At 35.9% G+C, this 21509-nt stretch overlaps 1 protein-coding gene across 7 annotated transcripts in view; it reads right to left on the bottom strand.

Moving 5' to 3' along the window:
* TRIM37 (tripartite motif containing 37) overlaps positions 1 to 21509 on the bottom strand; it is a 197491-nt gene that overhangs the window by 92229 nt on the left and 83753 nt on the right. For all 7 annotated transcript variants that reach the window (XM_064582669.1, XM_064582668.1, XM_064582670.1 and 4 more), the window contains exons 10-13: positions 19106 to 19156; positions 17714 to 17795; positions 10042 to 10118; positions 2900 to 3079 (exon numbers count right to left, since the gene is read on the bottom strand). In XM_064582669.1, coding sequence (XP_064438739.1) covers positions 2900 to 3079; positions 10042 to 10118; positions 17714 to 17795; positions 19106 to 19156 — 390 coding nt within the window. The remainder of the gene's footprint in view (positions 1 to 2899; positions 3080 to 10041; positions 10119 to 17713; positions 17796 to 19105; positions 19157 to 21509) is intronic.

Genomic DNA, 21509 nt, shown 5'->3' with positions numbered 1-21509 from the left:
TATAAAGTATGTTCCACACCCAGTGTGGAGCCCAACTCGGGCTTAACTCATGACCCTGAGATCGAGACTTAAGCTGAAATCAAGAGTTGGACACTTAAGGGACACCTGGGTGGCTCAGTTGTTAAGCGTCTGCCTTCGGCTCAGGTCATAATCCCAGGGTCCTGGGATCGAGCCCTGCATTGGGCTCCCTGCTCAGTGGGAAGCCTGCTTCTCCCTCTCCCACTCCCCCTGCTTGTGTTCCCTCTCTCGCTGCGTCTCTCTCTTTCAAATAAATAAATAAAAATCTAAAAAAAAGTCAGGACACTTAACTGAGCCACCCAGGTGCCTTTTAAGTAACTTTCTAATAAGTACCTATAAAATTCCATCAGAATCTTAAATTGAGGCTTAAATTTTCAGCAATCTCTCATTACATAAGTATTATGAGTAATAAGACAATTCAAAGCCTCCTCTCCACAAATCCTACAGCAATTTATTTTCTACTGCTATTACAGCACTATCTTGTAAAATGTATTGTTTTTTGTTTTTTTTTTTTTTTTAAGATTTTATTTATTTATTCATGAGAGACAGAGAGAGGCAGAGGGAGAAGCAGGCTCCCAAGGAGCAGAGAGCCCGATGCGGGACTCGATCCCAGGACCCTGGGATCATGACCTGAGCCGAAGGCAGACGCTTAACCATCTGAGCCACCCAGGCGCCCAAATGTATTGTTTTTATCTGCCCATTTCATCTTGAGTTTCCTGAGAACAAAACCAATGTCTTACTCTTTCTTAATATTAACCCAGTGCCAGGCACAGACTCAGTAAATGTTGCTGAATAAATGATAATAATATTAACATCAAAATAGGGATCTGTTCCTGTCCTAATATTCAAGTCTACCAGGAAAAGCTTTGTTATAAATAGGGCTGGCTTAAATAGAGACTAGAAGTTTGGCTACACTGAATTAAAAAACGGCAACTCTACTGCACAGATTACCACCAAAAGATTCAACATGAATATGACTCCAATAAGGAGAAGACTAAGGCTTTTGCAGGTTGTTCAAAGTGACGGTTGAATAATTTTGCAATCCTCTCTATGGTTAAAGTGTGGAATAGCAACAAATTATTTCTTTTGGCAAATAATTTTTAAAAATACAAAAACCCTGAAAGGTTATAAAATTATAAAATGGGAGTTAAAATAATTCCCCAAAAGATGACAAACACATGAATCTTTTTTTCTACATTGAAAATGCAATAATCTTTCTCACTTCTTTATTCTCCCAGAAAGATTATGAAGAACACATACTAATAAAGTTTAATATAACAATAACTCATACAACACCCTCCAGAACAAAGAGCTCAGAATAAGAGAAAATTTTTTTTTTAGATTTTTATCTATTTGTAAGAGAGAGAGAGAGGCAGACAGAGGAAGAAGCAGGCTCCCCACTGAGAGAGGAGCCTGATGCGGAACTGGATCCCAACACCCTGGGATCATGACCTGAGCCGAAGGCAGCCGCTTAACTGACTGAGCCACCCAGGCGTCCCAGAATAAGAGAAATTTAAGAGTGTATCAAATCACTTCCAAGGAAAATAGCTTTGAAAATTGTTTTGATGGAAACTTTTTTTTTTTTAAAGATTTATTTATTTATCTAAAAGAGCCAGAATGAGAGAGAGAGTACATGAGAGGGGAGAGGGTCCGAGGGAGAAGCAGACTCCCCGCCGAGCAGGGAGCCTGATGCGGAACTCGATCCCAGGACTCCAGGATCATGACCTGAGCTGAAGGCAGTTGCTTAACCAACTGAGCCACCCAGGCGTCCCAGAATAAGAGAAATTTAAGAGTGTATCAAATCACTTCCAAGGGAAATAGCTTTGAAAACTGTTTTGATGGAAACTTCTTAAACTGCTAAACACTATTCAAAACATAATTGGATCTACTTTAATACTCAAGTTCTCATTTTCATCATCAAATTAAAACCATGTAATGATGCTCCAAAATGTCTGACTTGTAAAGGGTACAACGTTAAACAGGGCCGTTGTGGTTTTATAGTTAGCATTTACGTTGTCCTTTCTTGCAAATAACACCCCAACTACTATCACTTAGTTTGTTTTCATCAGTTTCCATCTCTATTCCCTTACTTTTAAATTGCTGTTATCTAGAAGAAACTGAAAATTATTTTGAGTTTAAGATTGTAAAACCAGTCACCCAAATATACAATGTCAAGTGAAAAAAATAAGCACTCGATCCCTATTTTTGTATTTCCAAATGGTGAGGTTACTAGAAGTTCACTAAATAAATAAATGGAACATTATTTATTGGAAGTAGTAGTTTCCTTTTTATGGAATTACTAACTAGATGTCAAACGCATTTCTAAGTTATATTACTCACTACACAGGGCTCCTGAAATGAAATAGTTAAAAACATAATAAGATTATAGTTAGTATAAATTTCAACATTCATCTCTGTTAAATGAATAAACTACTTTTTTGAGAGCGAGCGAGAACATGTGCACATGTGTCAGTAGTGGGGGAGGGGCAGAGGGAGAGCGAGAGAACCCTAAGCAGGATCCAGGCTGGGCGGGCCTTGATCTCACAACCCTCAGATCGTGACCTGAGCTAAAATCAAGAGTCAGACGCTTGGGACGCCTGGGTGGCTCAGTCGGTTAAGCGGCTGCCTTCGGCCCAGGTCATGATCCCAGGGTCCTGGGATTGAGTCCCACATCAGGCTCCTTGCTCAGCAGGGAACCTGCTTCTCCCTCTCTCTCCGTCTGCTTGTGCTCTGTCAAATAAATAAAATCTAAAAAAAAAAAAAGTCAGACACTTAACCCACTGAGCCACCCAAGCACCCCAAATAAATAAACTCTAAAATAAAGTTCTGATAACATTATTCCCCCATGATAAAAACAACACTAGCAAATGTTTCTTATTACCTTAAAATCACTGTATCATTTTGTCGATTCAAGTATCCTTCATTTGCAAGTAAATCCAAACGGAAAAATCTATTATAGCCCCAGCATTCTCCAACTTCAAAGTCAGATGCAAATTCTCGAATGATATTTTTGGTAGGATCATTGCAGGACTGATGAACCATCTCTACACGATACTCATATCTAAAATTGAAAAACAAACTATTAACACAGAGTTAATAAACAAGAAGACAGACATATCAAAACATTAAGTAGGTCATTAAGTTATTATCTGAGAAGAAACTTATCGATATATACAAGTTACTTTTCTTTCAGAAATAACTATCATTTATAAAGACACCAGTTTTGTAAATGGGCTACCACAACATGATTGGCACTAGGTCCTTTTTTCCTCTTAAAAATGTTTACCAATATAGCAGGTATAAAGCAGCACCTCAAAAAATAAACTCTGTATAAAACAGTACTTTCAAAGTTACTTTTGTTTTAGCAAAGCTACATATTTTTCCACATATTCATTACCTATATATCCTCACATATAAATATCCTGCCATTTCCACTGAGGTTCACCTCCATGCAATTATAAAGTAAATAATAAATTTTTAAAAACTATATTATTCCAATTCAAGTTTGAATAAATTGTGTTCAGAAATTCAAGCCTACAAAATTTTCTAACTGAAAATAAGTATACATTGAGAAATCCAATATACTCAGATTTCCATAACTTACATTACATAAAACTCCAAAGTCTTCTTACTAAGAAAGTACTTTTAATTAAGACAGAAAAATGAAAAAATAAAGATAACCAGAAGGAACAATCAACAGTAGCCATAAAGTTTCCCTTTTTAGTGGAAATACACTTTAAAGGAAAAACACAATAGCTTACAACCTGCTATTTCTGCTGGCAAAATTAAGGGAAAAAAACTGCAGCTCCTTACCTACAAATATCAGATGTGAAAATTTCTTTAAGTACTGTCAAAATGATTTTTATATTAGCATCACTCACAATACATTATCAAGATTGATAGCACAAAGAACTAACCAATACATAAGTTGTGGTATTTTGTCCGCTTCTAAGGAAGTCATGACTCTAGCTCTGTAGTATAAAAGGTACCATTAAATGTCCAGAAATAAACACAAATATCCATGCACAATTGTTTTTGACAAGGGTGCCAAGATCATTCAATGGGGAAGAAAAAGTCTCTTCAACAAAAATGATGCTGAGAAAACTGGATAGCCACATGCAAAAGAATGAAGCTGGACCCTTAACTAATTCCATATACAAAAATTAACTCAAAATGGATAAATGACCTAAATATAAGGGCTTAAAACTATAAAACTCTCAGAAGAAAACACAGGATTCTTCACGAATTGACTGAATTTGGCAATGCATTTGTAGATTTGATTCCAAAAGTATGAGCAACAAAAGGAAAAAAGATAACTTGAACTTCATAAAAATTTAAAACACTGTACATCAAAGGACATAATCAAGAAAGTGAAAGGACAAACCTACAGAATGGGAGAAACTACTGTCAAATCCTACAAATCACCTGATAAGGGTTATTTAAGCATTCAAAATATATAAGGAATTCCTATAACTCAACAACAAAAAGACAAACAACCCCATTTAAAAATGGGAAATAGACTTGAATAGACATTTCTCCAAAGGTATAATAATGGTCAATAAGCACATGAAAAGATGCTCAACTTCACTGACCATTAAGGAAATGCTAATCAAAACCACAATGAAATACCACTTCATACTTACTGGGATATCTCTAAAATATCATTAAAAATGGAAAATCAAGTGTTGGTGAGGATGTGAAGAAATATGAACTCTCATACAGTGCTGGTAGGAACATAGAATTGTATAGCCACTGTGGAAAAGCTTGGCAGTTCCCCAAAAATGTTATAAACACAGAATTACCATAAAACCCACCAATTCCACAACTAGGTATATATTCAAAAGAAACAAAAACATATGTCCATATGACGCCCATACATGAATATTTACAGCAGGATTATTCTTAATAGCCAAAAGTTGGATACAACCCAAATTGCCATCAACAGATGAATGGGTAAACAAATTGAAGTACATACATAAAATGGGATATTATTCAGTCACATAAAGGAATGAAGTTCTGGTATATGCTTTACATGGGTGAACCTTGAAAATACCATGCTAAGTGAATAGAAGCCAAACACAAAAGGTCCTATTGTAGGATCTTTTATATGAAAAATCTAGAATAGGCAAAAACACACAGAGAAAAAAAGGAGAGTTGTAGTTATCTACGTATGGGGGAAGAAAGAAACAGGGAGCGTTTACTTAATGGGTATGGGGTGTTCTGGGGTGATGAAAACATTCTGAAACTACAGAGAGGTGATAGTTGTCTCTGTAAATGTACTAAATGCCACTGAACTATTTATTTTAGAATTGTTAACTGTGTTACATGAATTTCACCTCTAAAAAATTAACTTTTTACTTCTACTTTTAAAATGAGTAGTGAAAAACTTGAAACACATGAGAAACAATCAAGAATACTGAAAATCGGGGGCGCCTGGGTGGCTCGGTCGTTAAGCGTCTGCCTTTGGCTCAGGTCATGATCCCAGGGTCCTGGGATAGAGCCCTACCATCGGGCTCCCTGCTCGGCAGGAATCCTGCTTCTCCCTCTCCTACTCCCCCTGCTTGTGTTCCCTCTCTTGCTGTCTCTCTCAAAATAAATAAATATTTAAAAATAAAAAATAAAAAAAATAAAGTGTTTCTTGTGGGCAACGTACACTTAAGTTTTGCTTTTTTAGCCAATCTGACAATCTCTACCTTTTAACTGGGTGTTAGACCATTTACATGAATGCACTTTGGTATTCGTCCTATCTGTTCATTACCTGCTAACTTTTTCTGTCTTCTTTTAAGTAGTTGTTTGTAATTCCATTTTATCCCTTTTGCTTTATTAGCTATATGTCTGTCATTTTAGTAGTGGCTTTATAGTTTATGGTTGCTATTACCCCCTACCCGAAGATACTCACATCCTAATCCCTGGAATGTGTGACTGTTACTTTTTATAGCAAAAAATGGGAGCATACAGCTATGATTAAGCTAAGGATCTTCAGATAAGGGAACCATCCTAGATAATCCATGTAGACCCTAAATGTAATTATGAGAGTCATTTTTAAGAGGAAAGCAGAGAAAGATTTGACAAAAAAAAAAAAGACAAGGCAGTGTGATCGAAGGCAGAAATAGATAGGAGTGATGTAGTCACAAAGCCAAGGAATGCTGGCAGCCCCAGAAACTAAGAGTCAAGGAATGGATTTTCCCCTAGTGCCTCTGGAGCTAGTACAACCCTACTGAAAACCTCATTTGGGGCTAACAATAGTTTTTGGATTTCTGGCCTCTAGAAGTATGAGGGAAGACAATTTCTATTATTTTAAGTTGCCACGTTTGCACTTACTATACAGCAGTATATATCTTTAAATCATCAGAGTCTAGCTTTGTTACTGTATCACTTCACATACAGTGTCAGAATCTTCTATTTCCATGCTTTACCCTTTTGGCCTTTACACTTTTGTTGTCAGATACTTTACTTCTATATATATTTTATAAATTCCAAAATACAATGTTATCATTGTTTAAACAGCCAATTATCATTTAAAGTTATTTACATAATGGACAAATTTTTTTAATTTACCCATGCAATTTCCATTTCTGGTACTCTTCATTCCTTTGTTTAGATTCTGAAGTCCGACTGGTATTATTTTTCCTTTTATCTGAAGCATGTACTTTATCACATAGTCCAGATGTGAAAATACCTTTTTTTTTTTTAAGATTTTATTTATTTATTTGACAGAGACAGCGAGAGCAGGAACACAAGCAAGGGGAGTGGGAGAGGGAGAAGCAGGCTTCCCGCTGAATACCTTTATTTTTTAAAAGATATTTTTGCTGAATACAGAATTCTAGGTTGAGATTTTTTCTTTAATCTTTTCAAGATGTTGCTCTATCATTTCACTTGTATTGTTTCCAGTGAGAAATCAGATTTCATCCTTATCTTTGTGCCTCTATTAATTTTTTTCACTGCCAATTTAAGATTTCCTGTTTATCTTTGGTTTTGAGCAGTTTGATTATGATGTGCTTTGGTGTTTTCGTCATGTTTGACATGCCTGTAGTTGATTGCACTTCCTGGATCTGTGTTTCAACTTTTCATCAAGTTTGGGAAACTTTCACCATTCTTTTTCTTCCCATCCCCTTGTTTGAGGACTCTAGTTATCTACACATTAAGCTGCTTTAAGATGTTCTACTGTTTTAAAATTCATTTTTGTTTCATTTTGGACAGTTTATATTGCTATGCCTTCAAGTTCATTAATCTTTTCTTTTGCAATAACTAATCTATGGTTCATGTCACCCAGTGTACTTTTTATCTCAAATATTTTCAAGAATTTCAATTTGAGGGGTGCCTGGGTGGCTCAGTTGTCAAGTGTCTGCCTTCGGCTTGGGTCATGATCCTGGAGTCCTGGGACCGAGCCCCACGTCAGGCTCCCCGCTCAGCAGGAAGCCTGCTTCTCCCTCTCCCACTCTCCCTACTTGTATTCCCTCTCTCACTGTCTGTCAAATAAAAAAAATCTTAAAAAAAAGTTCAATTTGAGTCTTTTACATCTTTCATATCTCTACTCAACTTTTGAAAAAATGGAATAATTATAATAATTGTCTTAAATGTCTTTCTCTCCTAAGAATACAGTTGTCTTTTTTTAAGCCATACAGAGATTTCAAAAAATGCAAAACAAGTTTTCTCATCAATTATTTTGGTTTAGAAAGTTATTCAATAAACTTTTATGTTAATATGAACTAATTATTATTAATATGAACTAATAAAAACTTAATTTGCTTTAATTTCTAATTCAGAAAGCATCAGTAGAAATAATCCAAATAAAGAAAAATAGTTCTTGCTCAATTTAGATGGATTATACTCCCATTATGTTTTCCTGCCTCTTTACATGTCAACTAATCCTTGACTGAACACCAGATATTGTAAATTTGACTTTGATGGGTGCTGGTATTTTGTGACCTTATAAATATTCTTGAGCTTTGTTCTGTGATGCAGTTTAGTTATTGGAAACAATCTGATTCTTTCCAGTCTTGCTTTTATCTGTTAGGTGGATTGGGAGCACTGTTCAGTCTAGGACTATTTGTTCTCTACTACTGAAGCAAAAATTTCCCGAACACTTTACTTAGTGCCCCATGAATTATCAGCTTCTCCACTATAGTGGTGAGAACAGACACAGTTACTGCCCCTTATGAACAACAGGCACCACTCCCTCTAATCTTTCAGATAGTTCTTTCCCCAACCTCAGGTAATTTCCTCACAAATGTGCCCTTATCAATACTTACGGGAGCCCTCTACAGATCTCTGAAGTTCTCTGTGCAGCTCTTCCCTTTCTGGAATTCTATCTAATACATTCTAGCTGCACTGGTCTTCCTGGACATTCAGCCCTATCTCCTCAAACTCAGGGAGTCTGTCAGACTCTAACTCAGTTCTCCCTCCCCAAGTTATAGCCTGAAAACTCCCTCAAGGCTGTAAGCTCAGGCAATCATACAGCTTGTCTATTTCTCGTCTCTAAGGGATTGCTTCCATTTGTTGCCTCATGTCCAATGTCTAGAAAATGTTGTTTTTCTTCTTTTTTCGGTTGTTGCAGAAGAAAGGGTTATCACCCTATTACTCCATTATAGCTAGAAACAGACATCTCATGCCAAACTAACAAATTTCAGTGCAATAGAGTAAAATAAAATTCACTGACATGGCTCTAGATTCCACATTACAAATTATATTTAACGAATACAACTTGTTCAACTTTGGTGTAGTATCAAAATAATGAACAATTATCTAAAACTGTTTTTCTAAATGTTCCTCCTTAACAGAAAGTAGATTATAACAGTTGCCAAGAACTGGGGGTAAGGGGAATGGGAAGTAACTGCTAATGGGTTTCTTCATGGGGTGATGAAAATGTTCTGAAATTAAGTATCAGTGTTAGTTAAAGCACTGAATATACTAAAATCTACTGAATTGTACACTTATTTATAAGGTCAGTTTTACGGTACATGAATTGTACCTCATCAAAAAACCACTTTTCCCAACTACCCATGATAATTAAAATCTGTGAGGCCAGATTTTAAACATATACTTCGACCAAAACAAGTTATAGCAACAAAATGAATATAGAGGCCACTGTTAGAATCCAGTTGTCTTTTTTTTTTTTTTTTAAAGATTTTATTTATTTATTTGACAGAGACACAGCAAGAGAGGGAACACAAGCAAGGGGTGTGGGAGAGGGAGAAGCAGGCTTCCCGCTGAGCAGGGAGCTGGATATGGGGCTCGATCCCAGGACCCCGGGATCATGATCTGAGCCGAAGGCAGACGCTTAACAACTGAGCCACCAAGGTGCCCCTCCAGTTGTCTTTTTTAAAGCCATAAATTAAGAGATTTCAAAAAAATGCAAAACAAGTTTCCTTACCAAATATTATTTTGCTTTAGAAAAAAAGGTAACTTCCACAAAAATGTTATTCATGTTAGTATACAATAGGTTTATTATTTATTTATTTATTTTTTAAAGATTTTATTTATTTGACAGAGACAGAGACAGCGAGAGCAGGAACACAAGCAGGGGGAGAGGGAGAAGCAGACTCCCCGCCAAGCAGGGAGCCCGATGCGGAACTCGATCCCAGGACCCTGGGACCATGACCTGAGCCGAAGGCAGTCGCTTAACCAACTGAGCCACCCAGGTGCCCTAGGTTTATTATTTTTAAGTGAACTTACAAAAGTTTTTAAAGTTAAAAAAATTTTTTTGTCTCAGTTTTTTTTTTTAAAGATTTTATTTATTTATTTGACAGTCTCAGTTTTAATTTCTAACTCAGAAAATATCAACAGATATAACCCATATTAAAAAACTCTTTGGTGTTTGCAATAAAATTTAAGAGTATAACATCCTGAGGCCATATAGTTTGAGAACTGCCACTCTGTCCCTCCATAGTATGCCAGGGGTTCCATACTAGCACATATCTTAACAGACATAACAATATAGTAATTAACAATAGTTAATAAGAAATCCTGAGAGAAATGTATGTAAAGACACACTAATGTTTGTTATTTAATTGCATGTCTTACTTGGAAGTTTCAGGTAAGCCAGCTGACAGTTCCAGAAACACAGATAAGTAGTAACCACGAACAACTCCATTTCCATCCTTAAAAAAAGGAAAAAGAGTCAATTATACTTCAATAACTAAAAAAAGAGATGTTACACAAATACAAACGCTAGATCAACTTAAATGTAAAAAATTAAGCCACAACCAAACACAGATTAATCTCTCATATTTGGATTGGGAAATACTTCTAAGTTTAAAAGCAGAGATAATAAAAAGACCAACAGATTTAAGTCTGTAACAATTTAAATCTCTTGTACATTAAAAAAAAAAAAACAAAAAAACAAGAAAATATTAAGACATTCAAACCAAGGAAAATGTCAAGAAGTGTGATAAGAGTTAAGAGTTCTAACATATACAAAACTCTTAAATACCAGCCTCCAAGAAAAATGAAAATACCAAAGAAAAATACAAAAAAAACCCCAAAAAAACAAACTCTACTAGGTATGAGACAAAAAATATATATATATATTTAAGACCAAAAAGAATAAAACAGAAAAAAGTAACACTTGATGTTGAAAGTAATTAAATATAATTTCTATATAATGTCTATATGTTAGGATTCCATATAAAAGTCTGTCTGAAAATTCTTAATCTTAGGAAACAAACAGGGTTGTTGGAGTGGGGGGTGGGGTGGGAGGGATGGGGTGACTGGGTGATAGACACTGGGGAGGGTATGTGCTCTGGTAAGCGCTGTGAATTGTGCAAGACTGTTGAATCTCAGATCTGTACCTCTGAAACAAATAATGCAATATATGTTAAGAAAAAAAAAAAGAAGATAGCAGGAGGGGAAGAATGAAGGGGGGGAAATCGGAGGGGGAGATGAACCATGAGAGACGATGGGACTCTGAAAAACAAACTGAGGGTTCTAGAGGGGAGGCGGGTGGGAGGATGGGTTAGCCTGGTGATGGGTATTAAGGAGGGCACGTTCTGCATGGAGCACTGGGTGTTATGCACAAACAATGAATCATAGAACACTACATCTAAAACTAATGATGTAATGTATGGTGATTAACATAACAATAAAAATTAAAAAAAAAAGTCTGTCTGAAGATTAAGAAGTTGTGTAAATTTCTGTTACAGAGATGTTTAGAAAGATACTAACTCCCCTCTCTAATTCTCCAGTACTTTGCTCTTATGCCTACCTTTTTAAATGACTATCATCATTGTAACTACATATATAAACATGTTTCCCCAACCAGACTATGAGGACTGAGGGAAGGTTTCTCATTATTCATCTCTAGTGTCTACTGGGATATGAACACAGAGGAGTACAAGTACTTATTAACCCCTTCATTTCTAGGCTGCTTTGCTCCAAAAAGTCCTAAGGAAGTTTTCAGGGTTAGACAAGGTGATTGTTCAATAAACACTAAATAATAAACGAATCAGGTAAGTGAAAAAAGTCAGAAGCAAAAAATTATATATTGTATGATCCCATTATATGAAATTCTGGAAAAGCAAAACTATAGTGACAAAAACAGATCAATGGTTGCAGAGGTGCTGGGAAGGGAGAAAAAGGATTAGTTTAAAAGACGAATTAGATAACATTTGGGAGTAATAAAAATCATGACTGTGGTAATCATCATATGACTATATATATTTGTCAAAACTTGCCAAAATTAGTAAATTTTATTGAATATAAATTATATCACAAATTACACTCATTTTAAAAATCAATTTTAAAAAGTTGTTATAATTTGGGGCACCTGCGTGGCTCAGTCAGTTCAGCATCTGACTTTTGATCTCAGCTCAGGTCTCTCAGGGTTGTGAGTTTCAAGCCCCGCACTGGGCTCCACCAAGGTGTGGAGCCTACTTAAAAAATAAATAAATAAATAAAAATTTAAAAATTAAAAAATAAAATTCAATAATCCTTGTTCACATGGCTGGATTTTTTTCTTCTTCTAAATTATGCTACTAGAACAACTTCCCTGGAATAAACTAATAAATAATAAAAAGGAATAAATATTTTTTACTTCTGATCTTTACCAGCTAACATAAATTTCTTTTTGATTTTACTTTTATCATAATTTTAAGGAAAATGTTTTAATAGCTTACGTACGTGCCAGCTACACCTCTAACAAAATACTAGCTTTAAGATTTTTCAAAAGGTAGAGGATTCTATTTTTTTAGATTTTATTTGTGAGAGAGAGAGAGAGAGAGCCTGCGCACACACAAGCAGGGGGAGCAGCAAGCTCCCTGCTGAGCAAGGAGCCCGATGCGGGCCTCGATCTCAGGACCCTGGGATCATGACCTGAGCTGAATGCAGACGCTTAACCAACTGAGCCACCCAGGCATCCCAAAAGACAGAGGATTCTAGAAAGATTGCAGCAATGGCAACATAATTTATGCAACTCTCTAAATCCAAACAGAAAACAAACAAAAATAATTGGACAGAAAACACAAAAGCTCACAAAAAACATTTACAACAAAACTAGATGACAGATTATCTCCACAACCCCCAAAATACAAGCAGATAAAGATTATCAATTACAACCATTAAGACCTGTATGACATAAACATCTGCATGGGAGAAAAGACAGGGAAGCTATGGGGCATCTAATGAACCAGGTAACAGAGAAACCACAAAATGGCAAAGAGCCACTGAAAAGCCTCACAAACCAAATACAATAGCTGAAAATGGAATGAGCTGCTCAGTGGATTACCAATGGAGTACAAGGGAACCTTACATTAAAAACTCTGAGAATTAAATGCAGTCAGGTCACTCTAAACTCTTGTAAATGAATATAGAGGGCCTTTCAAGACAGGCCCTAACATTACAAAGAAAGTGCGAGAAGTGAAATAAAAAGTAAATAGCAGAGAAATAATAAAAACAAAGGAAGGAGAAGGGCAGAGCTAGGACATCTCTCAGAAAGCAAGGCATCATATTTATTTTTGATTGCCTTATCGCCCACTGGATATCGCCATGCAAATGAAATTGGATCCCTACTTTATGTTCAAAAATTAAGTAAAAATGGATCAAAGATCTAACTATAAGTCCTAAAATTACAAAACTTCTTAAGAAAAACATAGAAGAAAAGCTTCATGACATTAAATTTGGTAAGGATTTCCTGGCTATGAAACCAAAAGCAAAACAAATTGAACTACACCAAAATTTAAAACTTCTGTGCATCAAAGGTTAAAAGAATTAAAAAGGAACCTACAGAATGGGAGAAAATGTGTGTAAAACATATATCTAACAAGGGGTCAATATCCAGAATGTATAAAGAAATTCTACAACTGAACAACAACTAAATTTTCAAATGGGCAAAGGACTTGAGTAGACATTTTTCTGAACAAGATATACAAATGGTCAACAAGCATATGAAAAGATGCTCAATATTAGTAATCAATAGGAAAGCACAAATCAAAACCAAACTATTACCTCATGCCCATCAGAATGGTTACTATCAAAGAAACAGAAAACAAGTATTGACAAATACAGGGAGAAATTGGAACCCTTGTGCACTGTTGAGAGTGTTCATCAAAAAAATTAAAAACAGAATTATCATTTGATCTAATTCCACTTCTGGGTATACAGCCAGAAGAACTGAAAGCAGGATCTTGAAAAGATATTTGCACACCCCTGTCCACAGCAGCACTATTCACTATAGCCAAGAGGCAGAAGCAACCCGAAGTGTCAATCAACAGATGAATGAATAGAGACACCTGGGTGGCTCAGTAGGTTAAGCGTCTGCCTTTGGCTCAGGCCATGATCCCAGGGTCCTGAGATGGAGTCCCACATCAGGCTCCTCGCTCAGCAGGAAGCCTGCTTCTCCCTCTGCCTGCCACTTCCCCTGCTTGTGCTCTCTCTCTCTCTGACAAATAAAATCTTAAAACAAACAGATAAATGCATAAACAAAGTGTAGTACATACACTGGAATGTTTTTCAGCTTTAAAAAGAGAATTCTCACACATGCTATAAAGTAGATGAACTTTGAGGGGATTATGTAAGTAGCCAACCACAGAAAGACAAATAGTGTAGGATTCCACATATATGGAATCTCTAGAGCAGTCAAATTCACTGAAACAAAAAGCAGAGTGGTGGTTATCGAAGACTGAGTGGAGGGACAAATGCGGAATTATCGTTTATTGAGCAGAGTGCTTCAGTTTTGAAAGATGAAAAAGTTCTGGAGACTGGATGCACAACAATGTGAATATACTTAACAATACTACATGTACACCTAGAAATGATTAAAGGGAAAAAAAATATGATATGAAAAAAGAACACAAACCAGAATTAGAAAAACTCAGAAATGAGGTGATAGAACTAAGAATTAGAAATAAAAGATTATTTAAGAAATAAAGACTGAACTAAAAGAAACAGGAGAGCAAGTAAGCAGAAAAGTTTTTATCTTAAATAAGTGAACAACGGAAAATTTTTCAAATAGAAAATTTCGAAAATTTCAAAAAGAAATAAAGAGCTAGGAAGATTAGAGAGAAAGCAATACTGAAGACAGGAAAAGATTCAAAATACAGAGAATACAACAAGTCCCAAGAACGAAAACCAAAGAAAGGAACATAATAAATACTTAAAACTGTAATTAAGGAGGGAAAAAAAAAGATCTAAATCTACATACTCAAAGGGCTTACCATGTAATAATGACCCAAAACAACTAAAACATATAATAGTAAATTACTAGACTTAAACAAAAGATTATTTGGGCACCTAGACAATATTATGGAATGCCTTTTAAGGATTAGTTTATAATCAGACTTTACCTATAGAAAATTGAATTACATATTTGAGATACCCAATGACAGAAAACATAAACTAAGGATTTTATATCCAGCAATACTGGCTCTAGAGTGAACAGTTAAAACACAAACTGTTTTCAAAACATAAAAACTCAGAGAACAAGATTTGGACATCAAAACTCCTATCTAATGTGGCAAAAGTGGGGGAACAAGGGAGTATAAACACAAAAAAATTTTTAAGCAGTTCTCTGTAATCAAATTGATGGTAGAATTAAGAGTTCCTATCCTGAGATATTTGTGTCCATAAGGTAAAATAAAGCAAATGAGTGACTGATCATGAGATATTCTATTATTTCCAAAGGATTCAAGAAGTAGGATTCCTAGAATGGAAGGAGACATGGTGTAATATAAAAAGATTAAGTAAAAAACACTCTATAGTCCTGAATTTAAACTGTAAATGTGAGCACTGACTCAAGGGCTATTTTATCTTTAAAAAATACATACATGTATCCCAAAAAAAACCCCAATATTCAATTACGTAGCAATTTTAAAGTGTTCAAATATTTTTTCTCTGCTGAGATCCCTGGAGCTTATCCAATTCAATTTTATCCATACTCCCATCCAGTTTTTCTCTAACTATACTCTTTGGCCTAAAAACAAACAAAATAACAAAAAAAAAACCCCTATAATGTACATGGCTAATAATGAACTCTAACGTAAACTAGGACTCTGGGTAATAATACGTCAATATAAGTTCATCAACTATAACATATGTACCACTCCAGTGTAAGCTATATTGATAATGGGGAAGGATGTAGGGCCAGGGGGCATATGGAATTCTCTGTACTTACCACTCAATTTTGATGTTTAACTTAAAACTGCTCTAAAAAATAAAGTCTATTAAATAAATTTTAAATAAATAAATAAATGCAGATTTCCCCCTTTACAAATACCCATATGCATTTATCTATGTATTTCCTACCTCTGTTCACTAAGGAGGCCTAGAAACTGTGACCAACTTGGTAGAAATAAGCATCCCTATCAGTCTGGTCTTGAAATACCATTTCCCCACTAACAGGAATCAGGGCTCTTTGAATAAAATGGCCAATTTCAGATATGGAGTAGGAAATGGACAAGATGGCTAGAATATCTTGCCATGGAAGAGAACAAGAAAGGTAACTACTAGAGTCACTGCTAGGGACTTTTAGGGTCAAAGTGACAAAGAAGCCAACTTAAGGAGATTATACATATATAAATCTATGAGTTCATAATGACATTTATTGATCACGTCCAGAAAATAACAGGGAAAACTGGTAAATAACAGGAACAAATCCTGTTTCTTCTTTATGAATAGTGGGTAGCCAAATAATTGATAATGGGAAGAATCTCTTAGAAACATATCTCTATAAAAGTACTGCAATTAATGAAAAACAATAAAATGAGAATATCACTATTTTACAACTCCCAGTGAATTAAGATGTAGGCAATGAGCACTGATAGCAGCCAATATCACAAAAAGAGATGCAACTAGATATGATGTGATAAAAGAAGACAATACTGCTTATACCCTTGCCACCAGAATCAACTATACATCTCATCATGCCATTACATCCAGCTGCCAATTTACAGGAAATACGTAGGTCAAAAAAACATACTGAAATGCACCATGAGTATGTAATCAGCATACATGTATTTTTTATAGCTTTCCGTATCTATATTTTATTTTTATTTAAAAAATGATTTTAGGGCGCCTGGGTGGCTCAGTTGGTTTAAGCAGCTGCCTTCAGCTCAGGTCATGATCTCACAGTCCTGGGATTGAGCCCCATATATTGGGCTCCCTGCTCAGCAGGGAGTCTGCTTCTCCCTCTGTCCTTCTCCCTGTTCGTTCTCTCTCTCAAATAAACTAAAATCTTTAAAAAAATAAATAAAAAATAAAAATAAAAGGGGCGCCTGGGTGGCTCAGTCGTTAAGTGTCTGCCTTCACCTTAGGTCACGATCCCAGGGTCCTGGGATCGAGCCCCGCATTGAGCTCCCTGCTCCGTGGGAAGCCTGCTTCTTCTCTCTCTCCCACCCCCCCTGCTTGTATTCCCTCTCTCACTGTGTCTCTCTCTGTCAAATAAATTAATAAAGTCTTTTAAAAAATAAAATAAAATAGAAATAAAATAAGAATAAAAAATGATTTTTAAAATAATTTTAGGGCGCCTGGGTGGCTCAGTCGTTAAGCGTCTGCCTTCGGCTCAGGTCATGATCCCAGGGTCCTGGGATCGAGTCCCACATCAGGCTCCCTGCTCTGCGGGAAGCCTGCTTCTCCCTCTCCCACGCCCCCTGCTTGTGTTCCTGCTCTCGCTATGTCTCTCTCTGTCAAAAAAATAAATAAAATCTTAAAAAAAAAAAGAATTTTAAACATTTCTTCTAAAGATAAATATCTTCTTAGAAGCGAGAAAATTCACCAAGGTCAAGGTTCATACTGTTCACACTGAACTCATTTTTTTGGTACACTTAGTAATATACCCTATAAAAAACCATAATATTGTCATTACTTTAGTTCTTTACTCCACTAAAAAAGTGAACCAGGGAGCATCTCTCTGTTACATGGAATGCTGCCTAATTCATGAATTGCTTAATAAAACCACGGAAATTTTCAAATAAAAAAAAGAAGTGGGGGCACCTGGGTGGCTCAGTCAGTTAAGCATCTGACTCTTAATTTTGGCTTATGGTTATGATCTCAGAGTCATGAGACTGAGCCCCATGAAGGACTCTGCACTGAGTATGGAGCCTGCTTGAGATTTTCTCTCTGCCTCTGCCCCTCTACACGCTGCTCGCTCTCTGCCTCGCTCTCTCTCTCAAAAAAAAAAAAAAAAAAAAAAAGTGAACCAGTATGCTACAGAACCCTGAAAGAAAGACCTTGGTTTCAAAATTTATTAGAAACATTAAAAACTTACTGGGTAAACTTTTAGCCTCCAACAAAGTCCTGAAACTTGAAGAGGTGGACTGTAAACAGGGTCTGCTCTCTGACGCAAAGTGCTGAAGTAAAAGAAAACCAACCAAATTCCAAGATCAAAACTGTTGTGAAATAGCAACAGGCAAAATCAAACTCCAAGCACTTTATTTGTTACTTATTTGCAGTCCTAAACAAGTAAATGAAGATGACTGAACAAATCAAGATTCTACTGTATAAATTTAAATATACTTACATTCTGAAACAAGAGAAAATGTAACGATACTGAAATATTCAGCAGTATCTTTTCACTTTCAGGTTTAAAAAAAAACCCTCAAAACTGCGACATTCAAGGGGCACCTGGGTGGCTCAGTCAGTTAAGCATCTGACTTTGGCTCAGATCATGATTTCAGGGTCCTGAGATTGAGCCCCATTTTGGGCTCCATGCACAGCTGGGAGTCTGCTTGTCCCTCCCACCTGGCTTTGTGCACACACGTGCATATGCGTGCTAATAAAATCTTTTTTAAAAAACCACAAAACTGTGACATCCAAGGGAAAAGGAAAATATAAAAATAAGACTAAGTGTCCTGAATTTAATTACCACCTCAACAAGCAGTCTTTCACCATAAAAGAAGAAAATAATGTTTCTTCCTCACATCCTGTAGTACAATTCTTTTTTTAATATGGAAAAACTTAAAAAATGTGCTAAATCTTAATATATGTGGGGATATCCTCAGAAAGTTTATATTTTAACCACAAAATTATCCCATAAAAAAAGACAAATGGGAAGGGGTATAAATTTTCACAGTTTGGCCTTCTATCGATGGTTATCAACTCCTGGAATTTCTCTCCCCAAGGAAAGGCCTTTTATTTTGTGATTCTCCATTTCCAAACTGTCACTGAAGACAAGTTCCTTAAGACCTCTGTGTTTTAAGATCCTTGCTTCTAATCTTAGAGAAAAAGCAGTAAAAGCTAACAAAATAACATGCAAGTTACTAAGCCTACAAATTTCTTACAATTATGTCCTCTCATCCAGAATTTCTCACTTTTAGCTAAGATAAATGGACTCAAATGGACTTCTTCCCACTCTTATTTCTGAGGATAGGTGGCAGGTGTCAACGACCTTAATAATCCCCGTCACCCCTCCTTAGCAAAGGCTAAGTGGACCCTCTTCTTTAAAAAAATGGTTCCTTTTCCCAGACTAGAGAAGCAACCTGCCCTGAAGATATAATACAACTCAGACAAATGACCTATATGTTTCTAATATTAAACTTGTTTCTTCTAAGATTACATACTGAGTAACCCAGTTCATTAGGTCTGTATCCTACCCGGGAATGATACCTTCCTGGCTCTTATGCATACATACAGAAAACCTCAGTTGTCAAAAAACTCTTACCTGAAATTCTCTAAAACAAAAGTTGCTGTATCATAAGATGGTACTAATTCACTAAAAAGAAGCAAAAGGCAAAAAAATTATTTGGCTTATTAAGTTTAAACTTTCATTTAGTTAAAAACCAAAGTTAAGTCCCTCGGTAATATCTTAAAAATGCCGTTAAAACTAAGTCTCTAAGAAATATTTTTAAATCCTTACTAAAGTAAACATTAAATCAAATGAATCCATAAACCATCAAAAGGTGACATCAAAAGTTCACAATTAGAGACCCAACAAATACTTTATAAAATAGCTGGGGTTTTTTTAGAGGCAATATATGATTAAGTATTAAAATAAACATAAGAGACTTTCAAAAGTACTCATGGAAACAGGAAAAGGAAGAAATGGGTGCTTAGGCTGGGAACCTAAAATACGAAACAAATATAAACAGGTTTAATAAAGTCAAAAGAAACAGCAAAAGCATCACAATAAATCTCCAAACTTCCTTCTCTAGAACAAATTATGAGGAATATTGACATTCTTAAATACTTTAAATTCTCAACTACTAGCAAATAAATCTATATCATTTTATAGAATAAAAATACATAATCACGTGGGGGCAAACAGAGTGGATGAACACATTAACAGTTTCTTGGCAAGGCAAGATTACTGCAGGCAACTCTAGTTCCATACAGTCTTCTCCAAAGGGAACTGAACTATATATATAACACAACCACAGGATATACCCTTAGATCATGTGAACAGTCTGTAGCGTTGTCATTCAAACACCTCAAAAGTTAGAGTCAGTAAAACATTTTGGTAAAGATAAACATTTATGATAAAAACATGATAAATACCATCATAGACAGTATTATAATATACAGTACTTATATTTAATAAATAAAATTATAAATTTACCAAAAAGATATACTGCAAGCCATTTCACTACATTCTCAGATATATCTTCTAAAGTTCAATTCATGAAAATTTGTTATTACCAAAATAAGATATAAGATAACATCCACAGCATTTTCATTTTGATGGTCCCTAAAGAAGTTAGTGATTTGCCAGTGAAAATACAGCATAGATTTAAAAATATATGATGGGGGGGGGCGCCTGGATGTCTCAGTCAGTTGAGCATTTGGCCCTTGATTTCAGCTCAAGTCATGATCTCAGGGTCGTGAGACTGAGCCCTGCGTCGGGCTCTGCACTGGATGTGGAGTCTGCTTGAAATCCTCTCTCCCTTTGCCCACCTCCCTGGTCCTGCGAGCGTACTCTCTCCAAAATAAATAAATCTTTAAAAAATATATATTATTTTGGGCGCCTGGGTGGCTCAGTTGGTTAAGCGACTGCCTTCGGCTCAGGTCATGATCCTGGAGTCCCGGGATCGAGTCCCGCATCGGGCTCCCTGCTCGGCAGGGAGTCTGCTTCTCCCTCTGACCCTCCTCCCTCTCATGCTCTCTGTATCTCATTCTCTCTGTCTCAAATAAATAAAATCTTTAAAAAATATATATATATATTATTTTTTATTTTATGGTAACTATGTACAGATAAATAGCTCGTTATCTTTTTCATAGTAACTAGATGAAGTTTGCCCTGCAAGAGTTAACTATATAGCTACTATCTTATTATTAAGCACCCCAACCATATCCCTAGGCAGCTGTTTCCTTTTCTTAGAAGACTCACATTCCTCATTCCCAGATGTTTGCCTGGTTAATCTTTACTATTCCTTATTAGTCACAGACCACTACTGGAGGTCTGCTGTAACTTCTCTCCATTATATGCTCTCCTCACACTCAATATAAACAAACCCCAATTAGTAGGGCCAATGTAATTAGTACCTAGGAAGCCTACCTGGAACCACAAACCTAATCAGAGATCCAAGGAAGTCTCCCCAGGATAATTTTCAAATTTGGTCAAGTCATGATATGCTTTTGGCTATAATTTCATGCAACTTCCAATCACACCAGTGTTGGTCAGTTCTCTCACCAAATTCATAGCATCTTTAACAATGTTTTTTCCACCATATCCTTAATATCCAGCATGATACATTTCCTTTGTTGTTGTTTTTGCTGTAAGACCAGACTACTGTTGTCATATTTTTATCAGTCATTAAGGGTCAAAAGGGTCTACCAAAACACAAAATAAGTAGAAGGAAATGACATGTTTAACTCAGAACAGCAGGGTGGAAAGCTTAGGAGCTAAAGGACTAGAATAGATTGCTAAAGCTCACTAACCAAGAGAGCATAGTACATCTGCCCTAGCTCTCACTTGCTGAGAAGAAAATCACATTCAGAGCACAGAAAACATCTACCAACCGTAGGGTATTGTGATATACTACATATGTATAATTTTTAGGGAAACTTTTTGAAAAATAACATCATTAACAAATTAGTGCTATGGGGCAGCATTAAGCAGGACGCATTAT

Source organism: Mirounga angustirostris, unplaced genomic scaffold, assembly GCF_029215605.1.
Source record: "Mirounga angustirostris isolate CCGP_5_RB_7025 unplaced genomic scaffold, mMirAng1.0.hap1 SCAF_17, whole genome shotgun sequence".
NCBI classification, from domain to species: Eukaryota; Metazoa; Chordata; class Mammalia; order Carnivora; family Phocidae; genus Mirounga; species Mirounga angustirostris.
This window is presented reverse-complemented; position numbering and strand designations above follow the sequence as displayed.